General features: G+C 41.7%; 1 protein-coding gene across 1 annotated transcript in view; it reads right to left on the bottom strand.

The window, feature by feature from the left end:
* Window positions 1–23,001, bottom strand: part of HLTF (helicase like transcription factor) — a 103,844-nt gene that overhangs the window by 13,395 nt on the left and 67,448 nt on the right. Inside the window, exons 14-21 of the mRNA XM_073674646.1 lie at window positions 22,185–22,328; window positions 20,326–20,458; window positions 11,898–12,033; window positions 8,071–8,250; window positions 5,777–5,901; window positions 3,606–3,784; window positions 2,866–2,985; window positions 1,849–1,961 (exon numbers count right to left, since the gene is read on the bottom strand). Of these exons, the coding sequence (XP_073530747.1) occupies window positions 1,849–1,961; window positions 2,866–2,985; window positions 3,606–3,784; window positions 5,777–5,901; window positions 8,071–8,250; window positions 11,898–12,033; window positions 20,326–20,458; window positions 22,185–22,328 (1,130 nt within the window). The remainder of the gene's footprint in view (window positions 1–1,848; window positions 1,962–2,865; window positions 2,986–3,605; window positions 3,785–5,776; window positions 5,902–8,070; window positions 8,251–11,897; window positions 12,034–20,325; window positions 20,459–22,184; window positions 22,329–23,001) is intronic.

Genomic DNA, 23,001 nt, shown 5'->3' with positions numbered 1-23,001 from the left:
CCATCAGTTGGTGCTACTTTAAAGGGGCTGTCTATCATCACAGGCAGGAGCAGCACAGCATGTCCCAGACTTGTGATTGCTGAGGGGCAGGAAGGGGAAGTGCCCCTGCTTGACTGACATATCCGACCAGCAGTGTGCTGCTATACGGAGGCAGCTTCGGTTGCACTGAGGCTGGTCGGATCGGCAGGTAACATCGAGCTCCAGCGATCTGGCCGGCTTTAGAGCAGCACTCAAGAACAATTGGAAAGAGCTAGTCAACACTGTGTGCCCAGATTACCAGCCACTGCCGCAGTCTAGCAGTGCTAGCTGAATACAGAGCCGTAAACAAAAAAAAAAAATCACAGAACGGAATTTTAAAATCAAGAAAATTGCAATTTGCAGTTTTACCATTAAATAACAAGAGACTTTATAAAAGTTTGTGTGGGGGAAAGGGGAACGCCAGCTTCAGTAGGATTTAAGAGCTGTTCCACTACTTTTATGTAGATGACCTATCCTTGGGAGAGGTCATCAACATTAGATCGGTGGGAGTTCGATGTTAGTTCTTGCGCAGATAAACAGCACAGCTCCGTCGCCTGTACAGTGGCCGCAGCCAGATCCACTCCTTTTAATTTGAACAGAACCCCAACCAATCTGATGACCTATCTTTGAGTCATCAATATCAAAGTGGTGGAGTAACCATCTACCATCAGTCTGTCTGCAACCGCTACTAGGAGCAGTTTAGGCACTTCTTTATAATGCAGTACAATAAATGCTTCCACTAAGGAGGTGTGCGTGTGGCAAGAATGCCTTTATCTAAAGGCCACCTGTCTCAGTGTACATGCAGGCTCATCTGTGGGCATCAGTGTATACGGCAATTTACAGGGACAGAGACAATGGAGAAATTAAGTCTTGCAGGCACCTGTGCTGCGATTCTCTCATGCGAGAGAATCAGATTACACTTGGCTCAAACTCCGACACAGTTTAAGCTGAATATGACTAGCATACTAGACCCGATTCTCTCACGAGAGAACATACGGCCGACTGATCGACCTTCCTATTGTAAGTCTATGGAGCTTCGTTCTGGAGTTCCCTAGACTTACACTGTAAAAGCCACTTCCCGTTCACACAGAGCACAGTACAACCGGGAGAGTCACATGACTCCAAAAAGGTTTGGTGTAGCACTGGACACTAGAGAAGAAAGCAACCGGTGACCATATAAATACACTTACACTACAACAAAACTGATGAAATTAGCCAGTACACCAGTTGGTATAAGTGCACAGTCACACTGTGGCCATTGACAAACATAACCTAGGATAAAAACAATGAGCAAATACCCTGCAGTAAATGAACAGTAATAGTACATGCAAGTAACATAGGGTGCTTAATTAACACTATTTTGATCAAATAATTGTAAAAGCCATCCCACCGCGACAAGCTGTACTCAATCAGGATGGACCCTAACACTAGTATATCAGAGCAAAACCTAGACCTGACTGTTTCACACCTGCCGGAATAGAGCTAAATAGACAAGATACCCAGCACAAAAAAGGGAGCCGCGCCGCGCGCCTGTATGTACAAAGTACAAGGAACTAAAGCAAAACACCACACTACATTTACAGTCACTCAGGTTTAGGCTATAACCATTTTAAAGTGAGTGCTCCTTTAAGCATGTGAAAAGATTGTAAGGTAAGAAATGAATCCCTACATAATTGCTAAAGCTCTGATAAGGAAACGATTAACACAATAAATTCTACTTTCATAAACTGAACAGCAGACTGGTATATAAGGTAACTGCCCTCTTTGTAATATGAGCTATATAGGACATTGCGATACAACTTTTTTGACAACTTAATATAGCAGTCTTACCTAAGAGCCGTTTCTATCAAAGATAAGTATGAAGTGAACTGTGAAACGACGATACTCTTCACACAAGGATCTTTAGTTCTCTGTTCTACCAATGCAGCTATAAGAGCATCTACCTGAAATATTAAGCACATACAGTAAAGTACATTAAACTCCGCATTAATGTGAAATAATGGTGAATTATCTGCCCAGAATAAACTACTAATATAATATGGAAGAATAAGCAATACTCCAGCTTCCCTGCAGCAATTAAGTGTATGCACAAAGACGGCGGGCTCTGCTGATACGTAGAATAGATCAGAGAGAAAGTCCAGCTTCTATCCAGCCCGTAGTCATAGCCATCACTAAGGCCTCATTCGGACGTCAGTGATTTTTCACGTATGCATAATAAAGGTACGATTTTCATCATCAATGTTTGGGATCAGATTTTCATCACTGTTTTGTACGTGTTTTAGTTTTTACCATCAGTTTAAGCAGTGATTTTGTCATATGAAAAAATTAACTGCAAAGCTTCAACTACCTACATTACAATATTTAATAACAGAGCACACATATGGCACGTGTGGGCTGTCAGTGATTTTTATAGGTTTGCATGGGCAATTTTGATAAAACACACGTCTAGGGAATTTTTCTGCAGACCCACATTCTGGAAAAAAAAAAACACATCGACATGTGAACAGTTCCATAGAGTCTAATGGCCACGTGTTCTATATGTGAAAAACAGACATCTGAACTAGGCTCAAGGGTGTAATCACCACCTGAAAACAGGCAAGGGAATCCTCCTGTCTGGTTGTTTCTTCAATTTCAAAGGATTAAAATAAAGAGAGGCTGTTTAGTTATAAATGCTGGTCTGTCTTTGAGAACTACTAGAAAATATGCCTTTATGTCTTTGAACATCTTACAAGACACATTATTACGTTTGATTCAATATTTAGTCCTTTTGCTGGAAACTAATGTTGAAATATCAAAATGTCTGTATTCTCAGGCAGGAACATACAGTATATATATTATGTTTCTTACTTTTGAACTTGACATCCACTTTTGATTCTTTTTTGTGCTGGAGTCCGACTCTTCCTCAGGACACTCCAGTAAGTGTTCCAGACGTATCTCACCTCTGCAGAGGGGGCATTTGGCGTTTGGCTGGGGTGGAGAACAGAGTTAACAATATTAGCTTTTTCTGCAGCCATAAAATGTACTTTATACAACAGCGGTCTCCAACCTGTGGCTCGGAAATCCATGATGTGTGGTTTGTTGCCGTCTGCCAGCTCGGTGCATTAGCACCAGGTCTAGCGAACAGCTCTGAAGAGGTCTCCATATCGTGACTTTTTTGAGTAGCCCTGCACAGAACAGAAGATCTGGATGCCCATATTCTAACACAGGACAAATGGAGGGGGGGGGATAAATATGGTAAGCTGGAGGAAGGATGATACTGCTAGTTAGAGGAGTGTTTAAAACTGGATGCAATAGTGTGGTGTGTGCTTGATGCGAGAATATCGAATGGAGATAAAGTTGAAATCCCTTGACGTAAGTATACTGCCTATAAGAGAGGGCGGCAAAATATCTTGCTGGGAGTTCGGCTGTTATAGCAGTAATTTGGGACTCTGAGTGTCACTACTGGTGAGGGCAGGTGCATATGGCTAACACTCATGTCTCAGAGTTTAATGTAGTTCTCCAGGTATCAAAGATTGGGGACCAGTGCTATAAACAAATAACCAGAGAACAGGCAAATGTCTCCCTTGTGGTTAACAACATTAACTTACTTTTTCACTGTGGATAACCTGACAGATGCAGGGCTTACAGAATACATGGGCGCAGCGAGTGATAACCGGGATGTTCAGAGAGTCCAAACATATTGCACATTCTTCATCCGACCCAGAATTCAGTACCAGCTTTATCTTATGGATAAGCTTCTCCCGTAACTCTTCTGCGGTGGAGCTTGCTATGGAATAGAAAAGACATACATATTTTAGTAAAAATGTGACTGTTGTCAACACTGTTTAGCCCAAAGAAGAACAGCCCTCATACTACTCACATCTACAAAACTGTACAACTGCAGCCGAAATGAACGCTAATTATATAAATGAAGTAAATGGAACAAAAACTTCCCTAATACTTTTTCACATTAGCGCTTGTCATTTTTTTCCTCCTGTTCTTTCAAAAGCCATAACATTTTTTTCCCATCGACATAGCAATATGAGGACTTTTTTTTTTTTTTTGAGACATGTTGTAATTTTAAACGACACCATTCATTTTATCATATACCGTAATATACAGAAAAACTGAAAACTTTAGGTAGGGTGAAATGGGGGGAGGAGTGTTGGAACAAACAATAAAAAAGAATTGCCATTGTTTTTTGGTGTTTCTTTTCACAGCTGTCACTGAAAAGTAAAAATTACCTGGCAGCACGATTCTCTAGGCCAGTAGGAGTAAAGTGATACCAAGCTCATAAGATTTTTTTTAAATATTTTAGTAGTTTAAAATAAAAAAAAAATCAGAACTTTATAACAAAAAAGATTATTTGTATTGCCAAGACCCATAACTTTTCTGCGATGTGAGGATGTTTTTACTTTGTGCACCGAGTTCTAGCTTTTAAATTGTTACCATTTGGGGGCACATATGACGTTTCAGTTGCTTTTTATTGCATCTTTTGGGAAGAGTGGAGGGTGGAGTGTGGCGACCTGTGTAAATACATTAACGCTCACGGGCAAGTGCAGTCTGTCTCAGACTATTAAACTAGCGCCTTAGTTATGGAGTGCTGCTGAGTGCTCTCCTACAGTGGACACAGCAGTGGGCACTCTAGGGAACAGGGCAAGGGTCATAGAGGGGTCAAAGAACATGATATTAAAAGGACATTTTGGATCTTACAGAAGCACGCCTGCAAAACTTTTTTTTTGCTTAAATCTGTGTAAATGTGTATGTAATGTAGTGTAAGTATGGCAATGTACGCACCGATCGCAGTCTTTCCCCGGTTTCTAGGCCGCTCGGATCCTCTTCTGGGTTATGTGACTGAAGTTCCGACTTTCTGGATCACGCTGCGCTCTGTGTGACCCGGAAGTGTCTTTTACAATGTAAGTCTATGGAGCGTCAGAATGAGTCTCCATATTGTAAAAGAAACTTGCAGCTCACACACAGAGCATAGGGTGAGCCGGATAGTTGGAACAGAAGTCACGTGACCCAAAAGAGGACTTGAGCAGTGCTGGAAAATGGGGAAGACTGCGATCGGGGAGTATATTACAGCTTTTTCACTGCTCTACATATATATTTAGACAAAAAAAACATTTTGTAGGAGAGTTTCTTTAAGGACACAGTCATTTTTTCATAGCCTAGAGGCTTGTAGCCAATTCCTTACAATAGCAAACTGAACAGATGATAACTAGTGGCAAGCTTTTGATACGGACTACTTAGATCTCTTCATCAGACATAGCATAACACAAAATCTGAAGAGTCACATATGTACACATGCTCAGACATGGGAATAGTGCAGTACACAAGGCAAATGATGAATATGAGAGGACTGTAGTTCACAGATAAGGATGGTCAGCATTTTCGCCTTACACGGTGGTCTGCTCTTGTGTAAAGATGTGCGTCTTCATCTGCCATTGTGTATATAGCAGTCCTGAACGCTTGCCATATACAAAAACAGTGAGATTGAGCCTAACTTAAAAGATAATGGCTGTGTCCATTTGCCATCCAAATATTTCCAGCACATATATCAAACATTTATAGGCCTGCAGTTGCTCAACTGATGCAAAAAGAAAAGCCATGTTATGGCTATAGAATGGCACACACCTGAGGCTTATGTGGACAGATCGTACCGATGCATGCCTCCAACCTGGCCCTTAGCCATTAAATATCAACTACAGGTGATTCGATATTTATATTTTCTATCTGCGGATTAACATTGTAGATACAATCATAATCTTTTTCTCACCTGCAGGAGAAATGGAAGAGAATTCGCCTGAGACAAGATGTGGATGACAGCAAACCTGTCTTAACCGCAACAGCACAACTAGCACTTCTGCGAAATGTGTCAGGGTGGTTCCTTCCTGAAAGTGCCTGGATGACAAGACGCAGAAACATGACGTGAACGTGGTATTAAATACAATATAAAGGAAATAAATCGGTATACTAAGTTAACTTGAAAGCAGTATTCTCACGTTTGGAAGTTACTCCTTATAGATGGTATAGGTGAGAACTTCCCGCTCCCCTGAAAAAGTTGATTATGCGAACTGCTGCGCCATTTATTCTTAATTGGACTGCTGGAGACAGTCAAGTGCTGACCTCGGCCCGGCACTCTCATTAATAATGAATGGAGCGACAGTGGACATGATCGATCTCCACTTCATTTACACAGGACTCTTCAAAGCCCCAGTTTTCTGGATCAGTCGGGGTTACAGAGATTGGGAAGTTATTCCCTCTCCCATGGAAAAGGAGATAGCTTTCAAACTTGAGAATAGTACCTTTTTAAATATGTATTTTTTTTTATTTCATCCATCTAGGTAAATTGGCTTGCCATGAGATAAGCCAGTCACAAACTGCAAAACTATTTTTTGTTATTATTTATTTTTGTTTGATACAGGAAAGTACGGTACTAATCCAGAAGATGGCTCTCATCAATGCAGTGTCATAGTGGTGCATGACCATTGCTGCTCCATTTATGTCTATTGGACTGACAGGTGGCCAAGCGCTGTATTCGGCTACACCCATCAGCCTCAGACACTGAACACATCAGAAGCAGAGATGCTATTTAGGCTATGTGCCCACAATGCAGAAATGCTCGGGAGTTTTCCTGAGCGTTTCTGCATCTCACTGGCAGAAAAAACACATGCGGATTTTACATGCGGTTTTTCAGCCAGGTAGAAGAGTTTGTCAAGCGTTTTTAACATGTATTTCCCCATGCGTTTTGTCAAGCGCTTTTCCAAGCGATTTTGAGCATCACTTGGAAAAGTGCTTGACAACTTTGTCACACAATATAAATCCATGCAACCGGTATGGATTTATATTGTGTGACCATCTGCTGCTTTAAATGCAGCATCGATAGAAAAAAAAAAAAGAATTAAAATGTTAAAAATAAAAAAAACATGATATTCACCTTCTGATGGCCCCCGGTCTCCTCAGCAGCTCGTGATGGTGTAAAAGGACCAGCCGTGATGTCATTTAGTCATGTGACAGGTCACGCGACCGCCGACGTCAGCGGTCGCGTGACAACCACATGACTAAATGACGTAATGGAAGGTCCTTTTACACCATCGCAAATCGCTGGGGAGCCAGGACGCATCGCTGAGGAGACCGGGGGCCATCAGAAGCTTATACATTTTTTTTATTTTAATTCTTTTTTTAACTACAGGTACTATGGTACCCGGGTCTGGAGGAGAGTCTCTTCTTCTCCAAACCCGGGTACCGTCCGCGCATTGAATCGCATAACATCTGCATGCATACTTGTATGCATGCGGATGTCATGCAGTTCAATGGCGGCAATTTCGCCGCAATTCCGCCAAATTAATGGACGTGCTGCGGATTTTTCCGCAATGATAATCCGCAGCGGAAAATTCCGCGGCATGTGCACAGCACATGCGGATTATCATTGGGAAACATGGCAGACAACTTAACATGCGTTTTTAAGGTGTTTTCGCGGCGGAAATGCAGGCGCGGAAACACATTAAATCCGCACCATGGGCAAGCAGCCTTAGAGTTCACTCACACTTGCGATGAAATCGGAAGAGTGCAATCCGATAAAAAATCAGATTGCACTTGGTCCAGTGTTATTCTATGGGGCAGCTCACATTTACGATTATTTTCTCAAGCTGATTCGGCATGTGAAAACAGTCACAGCATGCTGTGATTGCATCAGAGAATCGGATCGCACGCACCCATACAAGTCTATGGGTGCGTTTGAAACATCGGACTGCACTCGGAGAACAACCGAAGGCAGTGCGATTCCCATGGACGCCGACAATGGAGGAGATGGAGAAATTAATTTATCAGTTTCCTCCACACCTGTGCTGCGTTTCTCTCATGCGAGAGGATAGGAGCTCAGAGCACTGACACTCGGCTCACGTTCGCAGCAGCCGAGTGTCATTAGCATATCGCATCCGATGTTATAAGCCAATGTGACTTCCGGCCTTACAGATACCCCCTGTTGTGACCAACAGACTGGACTCCAAAGGGGTGGGGGGCTTCTACTATTGTATCCACATGGATCAAAATGACAACATTACACATTACCTTCCAATAACAGCTTTTACTTCATTTTTCATAGATTCATATAGTTTCCGCTCTTCAGCAGATAATTTGATATATTGGACATAAACTTTGCGCTCTGGTAATTCAAGCACAGGTTTCCCTTTGACTTTAGTTGTTTTTATCCTTCTCAGAGTGGTGCTTTTAATGAGTGCTTGAAGGCGTCTGAAGAAAAAAAAAAAAACAACATAAATCCAACCGATATGACATTAATGAATTTAGCTTAAACATGAAAAACTAACATCAGAGTATAAGTGACCAGTCGGCAAGTTTACTTCCTAAACATCCCTTGTAGAAGTTGGCCTTGGTACAATGTCTTCCAAGAAAGAAGAAAGAAAGAAAGAAAGGCCCCTTACTTGTGCAGGTAGTACAGGACAGTTGCCAGTACAGTGGCTCAGTGGTTATCAATGTATATTTGCAGCGCTGGGGACCTGAGTTCAAATCTCACCAAGGACAATATCTGCAAGGAATTTGTATGTTCTCCCCATGTTTGTGTGGGTTTCCTCTGGGTTCTCCGGTTTCCTCCCACATTCCAAAGACATACTGACAGGGAATCTAGATTGTGAGCCCCAATGGGGACAGTGATGACAATATCTTTAAAGCGCTGCGAAATATGAGGGCATAATAAATTAATAATATGGGAAAGAATAACTCATCCAGCAATAGATTACACACCTTTGCCAGGTAACAGGACAAGAATGACTATACTGAGAACAATTTCCCAATCTCCACAAGTGAAAAGACAAAAAGCCCAGAAGACAATATTTGGGGGAGTCTCTGAGGTATCAGACAGTGTATGTTTGAATGCAGCCCCGGTCCTCAGAGCCAACATTTTAATATATAATATCATCAGAGAATGACCAATTGTTTAAATTGGATAATTAGTTTTTTGTGATAAATGTATTTATCCAAATGGCAATTTTCTTTCATGTCATGATCTGTATTAACCCCTTAATGACCTGTGACATACATTTTCCTTAGGTTGATAAGGAATGTTTGAAGCGGGCTCAGGAGCTGATCCGGCTTCATACTAGGCTTCCAATGCTTTGCAGAGACTGTATGCACCAAGTGGCTATTATAGTAGTAAATGCTGGGCTCCCCCTCCTCTTTTGTCCTCCCATCCACAGATACACTGCATCTGCACCACCAGAAAATACAACAGGGATTTGGCACCGCCAAACCCCCATCATCTTTTCCTCTCAGCGAGGTGGACGCCTGTTCCATGGAAGTTCTTTGAAAATAGTGTTTATCTGGTAAAAGTGCCTCTGAGAGACCAAAAGCAGAGAATTGTGTGGCTTATTTGGGCAGGTCAGTGGCTCAGTGGTTAATGCTGTTGCTTTGCAGCATTGAGGTTTAATCACTAACTGCTCCAAAACCGGAGAACCCGGAGGAAACCCACACTAACACGGGGAGAACATACAACCTCCTTGCATGTTATATTTGGTGGGATTTGAAGTCAGATAAAGTGTTCTTGGACAGGACAGGTTTCCTCTAACACCTAGATAGTTGGACTTTCGTAGTTTACTTTATTTTGTCTATTATCCACAGGAGTTAATTTGGATTTAGACCAATTAATGGTCAACCTTAATATCGTCCAATTTAGTAACAGAGATTGGTAAGATAGAGGAGGCGTTTGCCAAGAAAAGCAGCGTGTTGTCGGCAGAAAGAGCTTATTTTTCCTCAACAGCCCCTTATCAGAAACCAACTATATCTTGATGTTCTCTGAAAATTATGGCCAGCCCATAACTTAAGAATCACACCGTACAGAATGAGCAAACTTATCTTGATCAATAACATTTGGTGGAAAGTGAGAGAACTTCAGGAGATAAATGGAATTACATAGTACACTTCTTGAGGGATACAATGTGGCTTTCTAACCTATTTCATCTAGAAAGCCTTGACGTTTGGAAACAATAAAACATAAGGAGAGCAGGGCATACAGTTGCAGGATGAATATGAATTGCTGCACACCAACATGCTTATTATGCACAGTCACTGGACGAGACTGGTGGACTACCCCTGAATTAAATAATACACCGCATTGCTGGCAAGCAATTCAGCAGGGGCCCCCCAAATGCAAACCACTCATTGATAGCATTAGTGATATCAAAATACCCAGTTCGAAGAAAAATGGGGAGGGAATATAGGCCCTATTGAATAATGGAGAGAAATTCTGTGTCCTCAACGTTGATTGAGTGACACCCAGATTGTCACATCTGTATCTGCTCCTCTGTGGGAAAGCACTGAGTCCCTGTGTGATACAGGGCTGAGGGGTGACTCCGTATCCTGGAAGTAAATCACAACCCACGGATCTGCTACACATGAGGAGTAACCTGCCCGGATCTGGGAAGGTTTTGGAAGACAACAGATATAATTAACAATGTTTCTTCTGTAAATATTTCTCTCTCAGCACCCATGTAACCTGGGGTATATGGAAGACCATGCTGCTGATAAACACTCTATGTGGCAAGGAAGCTGTTAGCACAACACTGGGAAGGTGAGAAGGCTCCGACTGTATGAGAACTTATTGAGAAGATATATCGGCTTCTACTTTTAGAGAAAGGAGCATACACAAAACTAGACTCCATTGCAAAATTTATGAAACTGTGGGTGTTGGAAGCCAGCATCGGCAATATCTGTAATATAAAGCAGCGGTCAAATAAAACTGATCATTGACATTGGATTACTCCAAATCTTGTCAACTAGAAGGTCTAAGCCGGGTGGTAAAGGAATAAATGGTCTACAGAAGGCTGGATATCTGGAAGTAACAGGAAACCCTGTACTCAACCCCTGGGGCGTTTTCCATTGTTAGCCATCTAGCACCACCCAATCTCAAAAGGTTGGCGCACCTGTGTTTGGGATAGACAGATTCTCTCAAAACTTTGTCAAAAATACTTCTACAAGGTGGTAAATGGCTTTGTTGTGCTTGGAAGAGACAGTTGACCTCAGGCCCATCATATAGACTCTTCTGGGGTGCAATGTTGCCATTCACAGGAAGATGAACGACAACTTTAACAATTTTAGTAAATGACCTTTGAACCTCTAATCCATTTTGAACCTTAAAGTGTCACCTTCAGGAGAAAGTTATACATATGTTCCGGAAAGACAGTGACCAGATAGGATTGTACCATTATGTGGCGGTTTGAAAGGGGTGGAAAATTTATGGGCTATGTTGTGTGTGTCTGATATATGAAGGATGCACACAAGGCTGGGTAGGCACTTCCCGTGTTCCACTACTCTCTCCTACCACCCTTTCTTGTACCCATATTCTAATATAAATCCCCTTTTATACATCGAATAGCTATTATTGTTAAGGACAGTACTAATAACTGGCATCACAAAACTCAGCAGATTCTCATATTCTACTGTGGCGCTGTGGTTAGATACCTCAGGAATGGCATCTAGAGAATTAGAGGACTGCGTTAAGATGTGCAATAACAGGGTACCCGTGTCCCCCACTGATGGAGAAAATGTTGTTCTGCAGGATATATTTGATCTAGTCATCCTATACGGCCTATCAAATGTTCCAGGCACTTTGGAGGGTAGATGAGAGGGGGTGGGGCGGGCCTGGGTGCAAACATGTTATACGTCATTTTCTGCTCATTACTGTAAGCCTTATGTAATTCTATACATATTATGCATTTTCTAAAGTGACTGTGCACAATAAACAAGGAAGGCAGAGAGCCGGCTGGAATTTGTACTGTTTGTTTCGTAAAATCGTTGAAAATTTTTTAAAAGAAAGCAAATATAAAGTTTGTAATAACACAACATAAAACAAACACATTTGAGGTCTAATAACCGCTGCCTGTTACCTTAATCCAGCTTGATCTCCAGTGGTGACTGGTCTCTGAATCGTACGGTGCCACCACTCCCTGTCAGTGAACGGTTTAAGTTTCAAGAAAGACAGAATGGACCATAAATCCTTCAGGGAATTCTGAATAGGAGTACCTGGGGTGTAAGTGGCAAAGCATGTCAATTACCAAGGAACAAAAAAACCATAGGGGCTTTCTGTCCCCACACATATATCACATGGATATGGGTTAATATAACAAAGTCCCTTTCCAATCATCTGTTGGCACGCACACACACACACACAACGGCAGCAGCCAAACTTCACTGGGAGACTAAGCAGAAGCTGGCATTAGAGAAACTTGAACGAAATTGAGTGAAATTTATCATAATTTTAAACACATTTTTTAGTCCTTATATACATTGCAAAATAATAGAAATATTAATAACACAAAATGGGTTGTCGAGAATCTAACGTATTCAAAGTTATATCACAATCGGTAAGCACAGGCAGTTGTGGTGGTCTCCTGCACCATTGACACACGCTGTTCTGTTGGTCTCCTACCCCATTGTCGCAGGCTGTTCTGGAGATCTCCAGCCCCATTGTTGCAGGCTGTTCTGGTGGTCTCCTGCCCCATTGTCGCAGGCTGTTCTGGTGGTCTCCTGCCCCATTGTTGCAGGCTGTTCTGGTGGTCTCCTGCCCCATTGTCGCAGGCTGTTCTGGTGGTCTCCAGCCCCATTGTCGCAGGCTGTTCTGGTGGTCTCCTGCCCCATTGTCTCAGGCTGTTCTGGTGGTCTCCTGCGCCATTGTCTCAGGCTGTTCTGGTGGTCTCCAGCCCCATTGTTGCAGGCTGTTCTGGTGGTCTCCTGCCCCATTGTCTCAGGCTGTTCTGGTGGTCTCCTGCCCCATTGTTGCAGGCTGTTCTGGTGGTCTCCAGCCCCATTGTCGCAGGCTGTTTACGTGAAAGAATCAGCTGCGATCCTGAGCTGTCTTGTCTTCAGGGGCTCTACTAACTGCACCCACAACGTATTCAAACAAAATTTGTGTTCCAACAGCCAAATTACGTTTCTTCCCTTCTGAGCCCCACCGTGTGCTCCAACAGTTGTGTGCAAACAAGTATGGGGTACTGCCACGTTTGAAAGAAATTGCAAAACAAATTATGTGGTCCACTTTCTCCTGTTCCCACTTGTAAAAATTACTAATTTGTGGCCAAAACTACATTTTACTGGAAAAAAATAATAATTTCAATTTTCACGTCTAAATGTTATAAAGTTCAGTGAAGCCCCTGTGGGTACAAAATGAGTGTCACACCACTAGCTAAATATGTTGAGGGTTCTAGTTACCAAAATGGGTTCGCTTTTGGGGGTTTCTGCGGTTTTGGCACCTCAGGGGCTGTACAAATGAGATGTCGAGCTCGCAATCCATTCCAGTCAAATTTGCGATCCAAAATCCACAAAGTGCTTCTTCCTTTCTGAGTCCTGTCACATGCCCTAACAGCAGTTTTTAACCACATTACCATGCATGGGAAAAGTTGCGTAATAAAATTTGAGGCCCATTTTCTACTATTACCCCTCATGAATATGAAAAATAAAATTTGCAGCTAAAGCAATATTTTAGTGTGAAAAAATGTAATTTTTTTTTTTTCATTCCACTTCGCCTTAATTCTTGTGTAGTTAACAAGTTTCATGGCAGCAGATTAGAATAATTTGAGGAGTGCAGTATTTAAAATTGTATCTCTTCAGTATGTTTTCCAATATAATTGGCCCCTCAAAGTCAATTCAAAACTGAATTGGACTATAAAAAATAACATACCGTATATACTCGTGTATAGGCTGACTTTTTCAGCACATTTTTTATCAGCTTATACTCGAGTATATACTTACATTCCGGCTGTGGAAGATGGTGGTGAGTGAGGGGGATGGGGGAGTTGCAGCGGAGGAGCGATGTACAGGCAGTAGGAGCTGCTGCAGCGACCATGTGTGCCCGCTAAAGATAATGAATATTCACACGCCCATGGGAATTGAGGAGTGAATATTAATTTTCTTTAATAGCACTCACAGTATTAGTCGCAGCAACCGGCTTCTAGCAGCAGCTCAGCGATCCTGTGTGCCCGCTATTAGAGCATGAATATTCACTCCTTTTCGCATGGAGAGGAGTGAATATTCATTCTATTAGTGGGCACACAGGATCACTGAACAGCAGCAGGAGCCAGTGGCTCCGACTGATAGTGTGCGCTATTAAGGAGAATGAATATTCACTTCTCTCCACGCCCATAGTTTCGGCGTGGAGAGGAGTGAATAGCCCCGCAGCTCACCTCCGTCTGAGGGCGCACGGCAGAGACGTCATGCGCTGCTCAAATGCTGAAATCAGCAGCTGGCAGAAAAGGACGCAGCGCTGGAGAGGAGGGAAGGATGGCGAGTAGAAGGGTTTATTTTTTTCATGTGTACAGTGATGGGGGGGCCTTACATATCAGGATTGGTGATGAGGGGCCATGTATACCAGGATTGGTGATGAGGGGCCATGTATACCAGGATTGGTAATGAGGGGCCATGTATACCAGGATTGGTGATGAGGGGCCATGTATACCAGGATTGGCGATGAGGGGCCGTGCATACCAGGATTGGCGATGAGGGGGCAATGCATACCAGGATTGGCGATGAGGGGGCAATGCTTACTATGATGGGGAAATTTACAAGTAGTTGCTGCATTTCCCACCCTAGGCTTATACTTGAGTCAATAAGTTTTCCCAGTTTTTTTGTGGTAAAATTAGGTTCCTTGGCTTATATTCTGGTAGGCTGATACTCTAGTATATACGGTATGTAAAATTTCTTTAAAAAGAAAAAATGAAAAATTTCTGCAAAATGTTAAACCTTCTAACATCCTAATAAAATGAACTGATGTTTGAAAAATAATATCAAAGAAAAGTAGACATATGGGACATGTTATTTACCAGGCTACTTACACATTTTGTTTTATTTCAGGTGTATTCCACTCGGAATCCACTTCTAAAAAGCTCCAGAAAAGTTCCCCATGAAATGAACGTAAGGCAAAGTAATGTCAAAACGACCTTCCTGTGCACATGTTCTGTCTTTTATCACTTTTAACCACTTCAGGGTTGAGAAACCGTTATGTGGTTAAAAGAAGTTAAAGAAGAGGTTTAAAAAAATCTCTGAATAGCTTGGATTTGTTGAAGCACGCCAGACAATTATTATCACAAAAGTGACACGTCAGATCAGCAATATGGCCCTGTGTCTAAGATCAAAATTTGCTCCTTCACTAAGAGGTTACGCAGCAGTGCTGAGCTGTCTGGATGTGAATCAGCTGTGAGGTGAGTCAAGAGACTTGCTGGAAAGCTCAGAATGATCTTTATGGTTTCCCTCTGCTTCTTTCTCTCCCTGCTGGTCACTCCTCCTATTCAGCCCACCAAAGGATTGTTTTAGGATGATTGATGATTTTGATTGGTTGCTATGGGTAACTGCACCACTTTTATTGCACCAATTTAGATAAATTTCCTCCAACACACAAGAGTCTTACAGTGGGTACGGAAAGTATTCAGACCCCTTTAAATTTTTCACTCTTTGTTTCATTGCAGCCATTTGGTAAATTTTAAAAAAGTTAAATTTTTTCTCATTAAAGTACACTCTGCACCCCATCTTGACTGAAAAAAAAACAGAAATGTAGAAATCTTTGCAAATTTATTAAAAAAGAAAAACTGAAATATCACATGGTCATAAGTATTCAGACCCTTTGCTCAGTATTGAGTAGAAGCACCCTTTTGAACTAGTACAGCCATGAGTCTTCTAGGGAATGATGCAACAAGTTTTTCGCACCTGGATTTGGGGATCCTCTGCCATCCTTCCTTGCAGATCCTCTCCAGTTCCGTCAGGTTGGATGGTAAACGTTGGTGGACAGCCATTTTCAGGTCTTACCATAGATGCTCAATTGGGTTTAGGTCAGGGCTCTGGCTGGGCCAGTCAAGAAAGGTCACAGAGTTGTTCTGAAGCCACTCCTTTATTATTTTAGCTGTGTGCTTAGGGTCATTGTCTTGTTGGAAGGTGAACCTTTGGCCAAGTCTGAGATCCAGAGCACTCTGGAAGAGGTTTTCATCCAGGATATCTCTGTACTTGGTCGCATTCACGTTTCCTTCAATTGCAACCAGTCGTCCTGTCTGTGCAGCTGAAAAACACCCCCATAGCATGATGCTGCCACCACCATGTTTCACTGTTGGGATTGTATTGGGCAGGGGATGGGCAGTGCCTGTTTTTCTCCACACATACCGCTTAGAATTATCACCAAAAAGTTCTATCTTTGTCTCATCAGACCAGAGAATCTTATTTCTCATAGTCTGGGAGTCCTTCTTGTGTTTTTCAGCAAACTCTATGCATGCTTTCATAGGTCTTGCACTGAGGATAGGCTTCTGTCGGGCCACTCTGCCATAAAGGCTCGACTGGTGGAGGGCTGCAGTGATAGTTGACTTTGTGGAACTTTCTCCCATCTCCCTACTGCATCTCTGGAGCTCAGCCACAGTGATCTTGGGGCTCTTCTTTACGTCTCTCACCAAGGCTCTTCTCCCACGATTGCTCAGATTGGCTGGACGGCCAGGTCTAGGCAGACTTCTGGTGGTATCAAACTTCTTCCATTTAACCCCTTAACCCCCCAAGGTGGTTTGCACGTTAATGACCAGGCCAATTTTTACAATTCTGACCACTGTCACTTTATGAGGTAATTACGCTGGAACTCTTCAATGGATCCCCCTGATTCTGAGACTGTTTTTTCGTGACATATTGTACTTCATGATTGTGGTAAAATTTATTCGATATCACTTGCGTTTATTTGTGAAAAATATGGAAATTTGGCGAAAATTTAGAAAATTTCGCAATGTCAAAATTTACATTTTTATGCCCTTAAATCAGAGAGATATGTCACACAAAATAGTTAATAAATAAAATTTCCCACATGTCTACTTTACATCAGCACAATTTTGGAACCAACATTTTTGTCAGGGAGCTATAAGGGTTAAAAAGTTGACCAGCGATTTCTCATTTTTCCAACAAAATTTACAAAACCATTTTTTTAGGGACCACATCACATTTGAAGTCACTTTGAGAGGTCTTTATGACAGAAAATACCCAAAAGTGACACCATTCTAAAAACTGCACCCCTCAAGGTGCTCAAAACCACATTCAAGAACTTTACTAACCCTTCAGGTGCTTCACATGAATTTTTGGAATGGGGAAGAAAAAAATGAACATTAACTTTTTTTCACAAAAATGTTACTTTAGACCCAATTTTTTTTTATTTTCACAGGTGTAACAGGAAAAAATGGACCCCAAAATTTGTTGAGCAATTTTCCCTGAGCACGCAGATATGTGGGGAAAAACCACTGTTTGGGCGCACGGCAGGGTTCGTAAGGGAAGGAGCTCCATTTGACTTTTTGAATGTAAAATTTGCTTGAATAATTAGCGGACGCCATGTTGCGTTTGTGGAGCCCCTGATGTGCCTAAACAGTGGAAAACCCCCACAAGTGACACCATTTTGGAAACTAGACCCCTCAGGGAACTTATCTAGATGTGTGGTGAGCACCCTGAACCCCCAAGTGCTTTACAGAAGTTTATAACATGGAGCCGTGAAAATAAAAAAATCAAACTTTTTCCACAAAAATGATCTTTTAGCCCCAATTTTTTTATTTTCACAAGGGTAAGAGGAGAAAATGGACCCCAAAAACTAAACTTTTGTGCAATTTCTCCTGAGTACGCCAATACCCCATATGTGGGGAAAATACAGTGTTTGGGCGCACGGCAGAGTTCAGAAGGGAAGGAGCACTGTGTGACTTTTTTAACGCAAAATTGGCTAGAATAGAGAGTGGACGCCATGTCGCGTTTGGAGAGCCCCTGATGTGCCTAAATAGTGGAAGCGCAAGAGCTCGTTACTTGAGTTTGCATTGGGTACTCAGGTATGCACCATGTATCGCGGGTGCTCGAGTGACATGCTCGAGTCCCCGCCCACATGTTATTAGACACCCAAACAAAAACATGTGGGCATCGCTCATGCATGGCAGGCAATCCCTGCAAGGTTTTTTTGGCCGCGAAGCATATGGGGCGGAGACTCGAGCATGTCACTTGAGCACCCGCGATACTCAGTGCATACCCGAGCACCCGATGCAAACTCAAGTAGCGAGCACTTGCGCTCAACACTAGTCGCCATATCGTCATCTTTTTTTTTTACTTTTGAAAAAAATCCCAACCCTAACCCTAGCCCAACCCTAACTCCAACTCCAACCCTAACTCTAGTCCAACCCTAGCCCTACCCCAACCCTAACCCCAACCCTAACACTAGCCCAACCCTAACCCTACCACCACCCTAACCCTAGAGTTTATTTTTTACGCCGTTCCTCGTGCGGTATAAGTGATTAGACGACTTTATTCTTCGGGTCGGTGCGATTACAGAATCATATCGGGTTTTTATGATTGACAGTTGTCACGCACTAAAAGACGCATTTTTTTGTAAAATCTAGTTTTTTGCATCGCCATATTTTGAGAGCTATAATTTTTCCATATTTTGGTCGACAGAGTCATGTGACGGCTTGTTTTTTTGCGGGATGAGTTGACGTTTTTATTGGTGCCATTTTCAGGCACAAGACATTTTTTGATCGCTTTCTATTCCGATTTTTGGGAGGCAGAATAAACAAAAACCAACAATTCAGGAATTGTTTTTTTTTTTTTTTTAAATTTTTTATTCTGTTCCGCGTGTGGTAAAATTGATAAGGTAGCTTTATTCTTTGGGTCAGTATGTTTACAGCAGTACCACATTTATATCGTTTTTTCTATGTTTTGGCGCTTTTACACAATAAAAGCTATTTTATAGAAAACATTTTTTTTGCATCGATTTATTCTGAGAGCTATAACTTTTTTATTTTTTGGCTGATGGACCTGCATGGCGGCTTGTTTTTTGCAGGACAAGATGACATTTTCAGCGGTACCATTTTTTATTTATATTCGTCTTTTTGATCGTGCCTTATTCCATTTTTTGTTTGGGGGTATGATAAAGCATTGTTTTTTGCTTCGATTTTTTTTTTTTACCGTGTGTTCACTAGTGGGACAGTTTTATAGGTCAGGTCATCATTCCGGACGCGGCGATACCAAATATGTGTACTTTTATTGTTTTTTTTTTCCTAATAATATTTATTGATGGGTACATTATATTTTTATTTTTGATGGATTATTTTTTTTTATATATTTTAACAATTTTTTTTTTTCTTTTTCATTTTTAAACACTTTTTTTTACTTTTATCTTTTGTCCCACTATGGGACTTTCACTTTTTTTATTCTGATCGCCTGTATAGCATAGGGATGGAGCACCATCCCTGTGCTATACAGGCTGTCAGCGCTGCAGATGCAGAAGATACTTTGGTCATGCACTGCGCATGACCAAAGTATCTTCCTGCTGTCTGGTGACCCGGATGTTGTCATGAAGACATCGGGTCATCATGGCAACATCTGGGAAGCCGCGGCAGACAGGGTTGGACGCCGGCAGGAGAGGCGAGTATCGCGATCACCTCCCCTTGCCACCCCAATGCTGCGATTGACCTCGATCGCTGCATTGCGGGGGTTAATGTGCGGGGAGTGGTGCGTGACCGCTCCCTGCACATTGCTCGGGCGGGCGCGATCGCCATGACGTACGAATACGTATCTGGCTATTAAGACCCAGGGCGCAGATACGTATTAGTACTTCTTGGGCATTAAAGGGGTTAAGGATTATGGAGGCCACAATGCTCTTAGGAACCTTGAGTAATGCAGAAATTCTTTTGTAACCTTGGCCAGATCTGTGCCTTGCCACAATTCTGTCTCTGAGCTCCTTGGGCAGTTCCTTTGAGCTCACGATTCTCATTTGGTCTGACATGCGCTGTAAGGTTTTATATAGACAGCCGTGTGCCTTTCCAAATCAAGTCCTATCAGTTTAATTAAACACAGCTGGACTCCAATAAAGGAGTAGAACCATCCCAAGGAGGATCACAAGAAAATGGACAGCATGTGACTTAAATATGAGTGTCTGAGCAAAGGATCTGAATACTTATGACCATGTGATATTTCAGTTTTTCTTTTTCAATAAATTTGCAAAAAATTCTACATTTGTTTTTTTCAGTCAAGATTGGGTGCAGACTGTACATTAATGAGAATAAAATGAACTTTTTAGAATTTACCAAATGGCTGCAATGAAACAAAGAGTGAAAAATTTAAAGGGGTCTGAATGCTTTCCGTACCCACTGTATATATTGTTTCCTTACCATTCACTAAACAAAGATAACCCTTTTACGAAAATGTCCTACTATCATAACGTCCGACAAGGGTTGCATGTGAGGGCAACAGATCAGATTTATATTCAAAAGTCCATTAACTCAGGAGATACTAACAGCACACAAAGTTAACATTTAGATTTTAATTTCTTGGTACCTGTTAGCACCCATCTTCTTACTGCCTCCAGGCTGTGAACAGCTTTCGTCTGCTGTGCATTTGGGTTTCGGATCGTATGCCCTTCATCCAACACCACTCGCAACCATTTTATTTTATGCAGTGGGCTGTCATGCTGCAAAAACAAAAAGGACATAACAAAAAAGGCCTGCTGCACAAAGTCTCCTCTTAACAGTTGTTGAAGAGATGTGTCTGCTGCTAGAACTCTATGTGGCATTGACCTGGTCTCTAATCTGAGCTGCTGTTAACCTGCGATTTCTGAGCCTGATGACTCGGATAAACTTATCCTCAGAAGCAGAGGTGACTCTTGGTCTTCCTTTCCTGGGGAGGTCCTCATGTGAGCCAGTTTCTTTGTAGCGCTTGATGGTTTTTGCAACTGCACTTAGGGACACTTTCAAAGTTTGCCCAATTTTTCGGACTGGCTGACCTTCATTTCTTAAAGTAATGATGCCACTCATTTTTCTTTACTTAGAATTTGTATTATGGCAAGAAAAAAGCAGCTAACAGTCTATTCAGTAGGACTATCAGCTGTGTATCCACCAGACTTCTGCACAACACAACTAATGGTCCCAACCCCATTTATAAGGCAAGAAATCCCACTTATTAAACCTGACAGGGCACACCTGTGAAGTGAAAACCATTTCCGGTGACTACCTCTTGAAGCTCATCAAGAGAATGCCAAGAGTGTGCAAAGCAGTCATCAAAGCAAAAGGTGGCTACTTTGAAGAACCTAGAATATAAGACATATTTTGAGTTGTTTCACACTTTTTTGTTAAGTATATAATTCCACATGTGTTAATTCATAGTTTTGATGCCTTCAGTGTGAATGTACAATTTTCATAGTCATGAAAATACAGAAAAATCTTTAAATGAGAAGGTGTGTCCAAACTTTTGGTCTGTACGGTATACAAATACACATATTACAAATAAACTAACTACTGGGCAATAACGTATCACGTACACAATTTTGATATATAGCAGCTAGATGAAGTCACAAAAATTGCTGCCAATTAATGAATGTCAGCACCTGATCTGTGAGGAAACACCCTGGTGGATGTATATAATGGCCTATAAGTAAGATGCTTTTTTATATATATTTTTGCCAGCCTCGAAACATGTAGCAAATAAATATAGATTTTCAAGATCACTACTTTGTGGCATCAGTTCCTGGGCAGTGCTATTGATCACCCATTCCCATTATCCTTGTTTTTAAATGGATCATTAATAAAGGATTATGGAGTTTTTACATTACTGGGTGGAAGTGACGATTTTCTTTTGCGTGTTCCAAATTGTTGCTGTGCCCCACTAGCAGGATCGGGCACTCACCGGTTTAAGTTTTCCCGACACGGTGTTGATCAAAAGGCGCGTTAAGCTACGTATGTTTTTTTTTTAGGACTCCTTGGTTCTTTGCACTGTAAGTATGCAGGTGTCGCACTTCCTAACCTCTATTTTAGTTTTCCCAATGTATGCTGTGCAGACGTATTGGTCACCTGGACATTTTGCCTATCCTCATACCCATAATTTGTATATTTAGGAAGCTTTTGAAGCACGCGCAGATTGGAAATGAAACTGGCTGCATACACCCAGACCAGTAAATGGATGAAACGTTCTTAACTACCTCCATCATTCCCCTACTTGTGTGAAGTGCAGCCCAAGTATTTTTCCTTCTCATCTTTGCTACAGTCACCATATAAGAGCTCTTTATACTGAGGAAAGATAGTCGCTTTAGCACCCAAGGCTGAGGAAACTGGTCATATAAAACCATGCATGCCGTAACTTTCCCTACTGTCATTACGTGTAATGATCACACTTTACAGACAGGCGACATATACTGCACCTACCCCATAATCATGTGTGACAGTACTATAGGAGGTCAGCACAATATCCTGCTGAGAAAGGGTATTTGTATCTCTGCTTCGTTCAGGTCCATAATACACATAGATGTTTAGATCCACTTCACTTTCTACATGCTGCTCGAGTTGATCCTGAAAAAGAAAATGGAAGAATAAAATCATTAACTTGTTAGAGTTTTGTTAAATATGATACATTATTTTTTGTAATCTAAAATGTGACTGAGAAAGTTGTGCCACAGAAGACTGTTAAACTGAGGAGAGGTTGTGCAAATGTGGCATGACCAGAATCACAGCACTGGGGCCCTGGGTTCAAATCCCACCAAGTATAACATCTGCAGGGAGTTTGCCAAATCATCGCATTCTTGCTCGCATACAATCTCATAGTCATATTTTATTCACAACAGAAAATGGAAAATTATCTAACTTTCAACTTCTAATATGTGTTCTATTTCATTTGAAGAAGTTATCTCCTTTAGAAAATGGTGGCAGCAACACATCTTAAAAAAGCTGGGACAGGGTTAACAAAAGTCTGGAAAAATAAGTTGTACTAATGAAAAACAACTGGAAGGGTAAATTAGTCACATAACTAAAAAAAAAATATTAGGCAGTGTCTCTCAGAAGCAAAGATGGTTAGAGGTTCACCAATATGAAGAAAGGATTCTAAAAACTGTTGAAAGACAGCAGAAAACTGTTCTTCAACATAAAGTTGCAAAGACTTTGTATAACCCACGGCCTACAGTACAGAAAATCATCAAAAGATTCAGAGATTGTGGAGAAATCCAAGTGCACCAAGGACAAGGCCAAC

Source organism: Phyllobates terribilis, unplaced genomic scaffold (assembly GCF_046119375.1).
Source record: "Phyllobates terribilis strain yellow unplaced genomic scaffold, ASM4611937v1 Scaffold_3__8_contigs__length_932513732, whole genome shotgun sequence".
Classification (NCBI taxonomy): domain Eukaryota; kingdom Metazoa; phylum Chordata; class Amphibia; order Anura; family Dendrobatidae; genus Phyllobates; species Phyllobates terribilis.
Note: the sequence above shows the minus strand (reverse complement) of the source record. Positions and strands in the feature narration are given on the sequence as shown.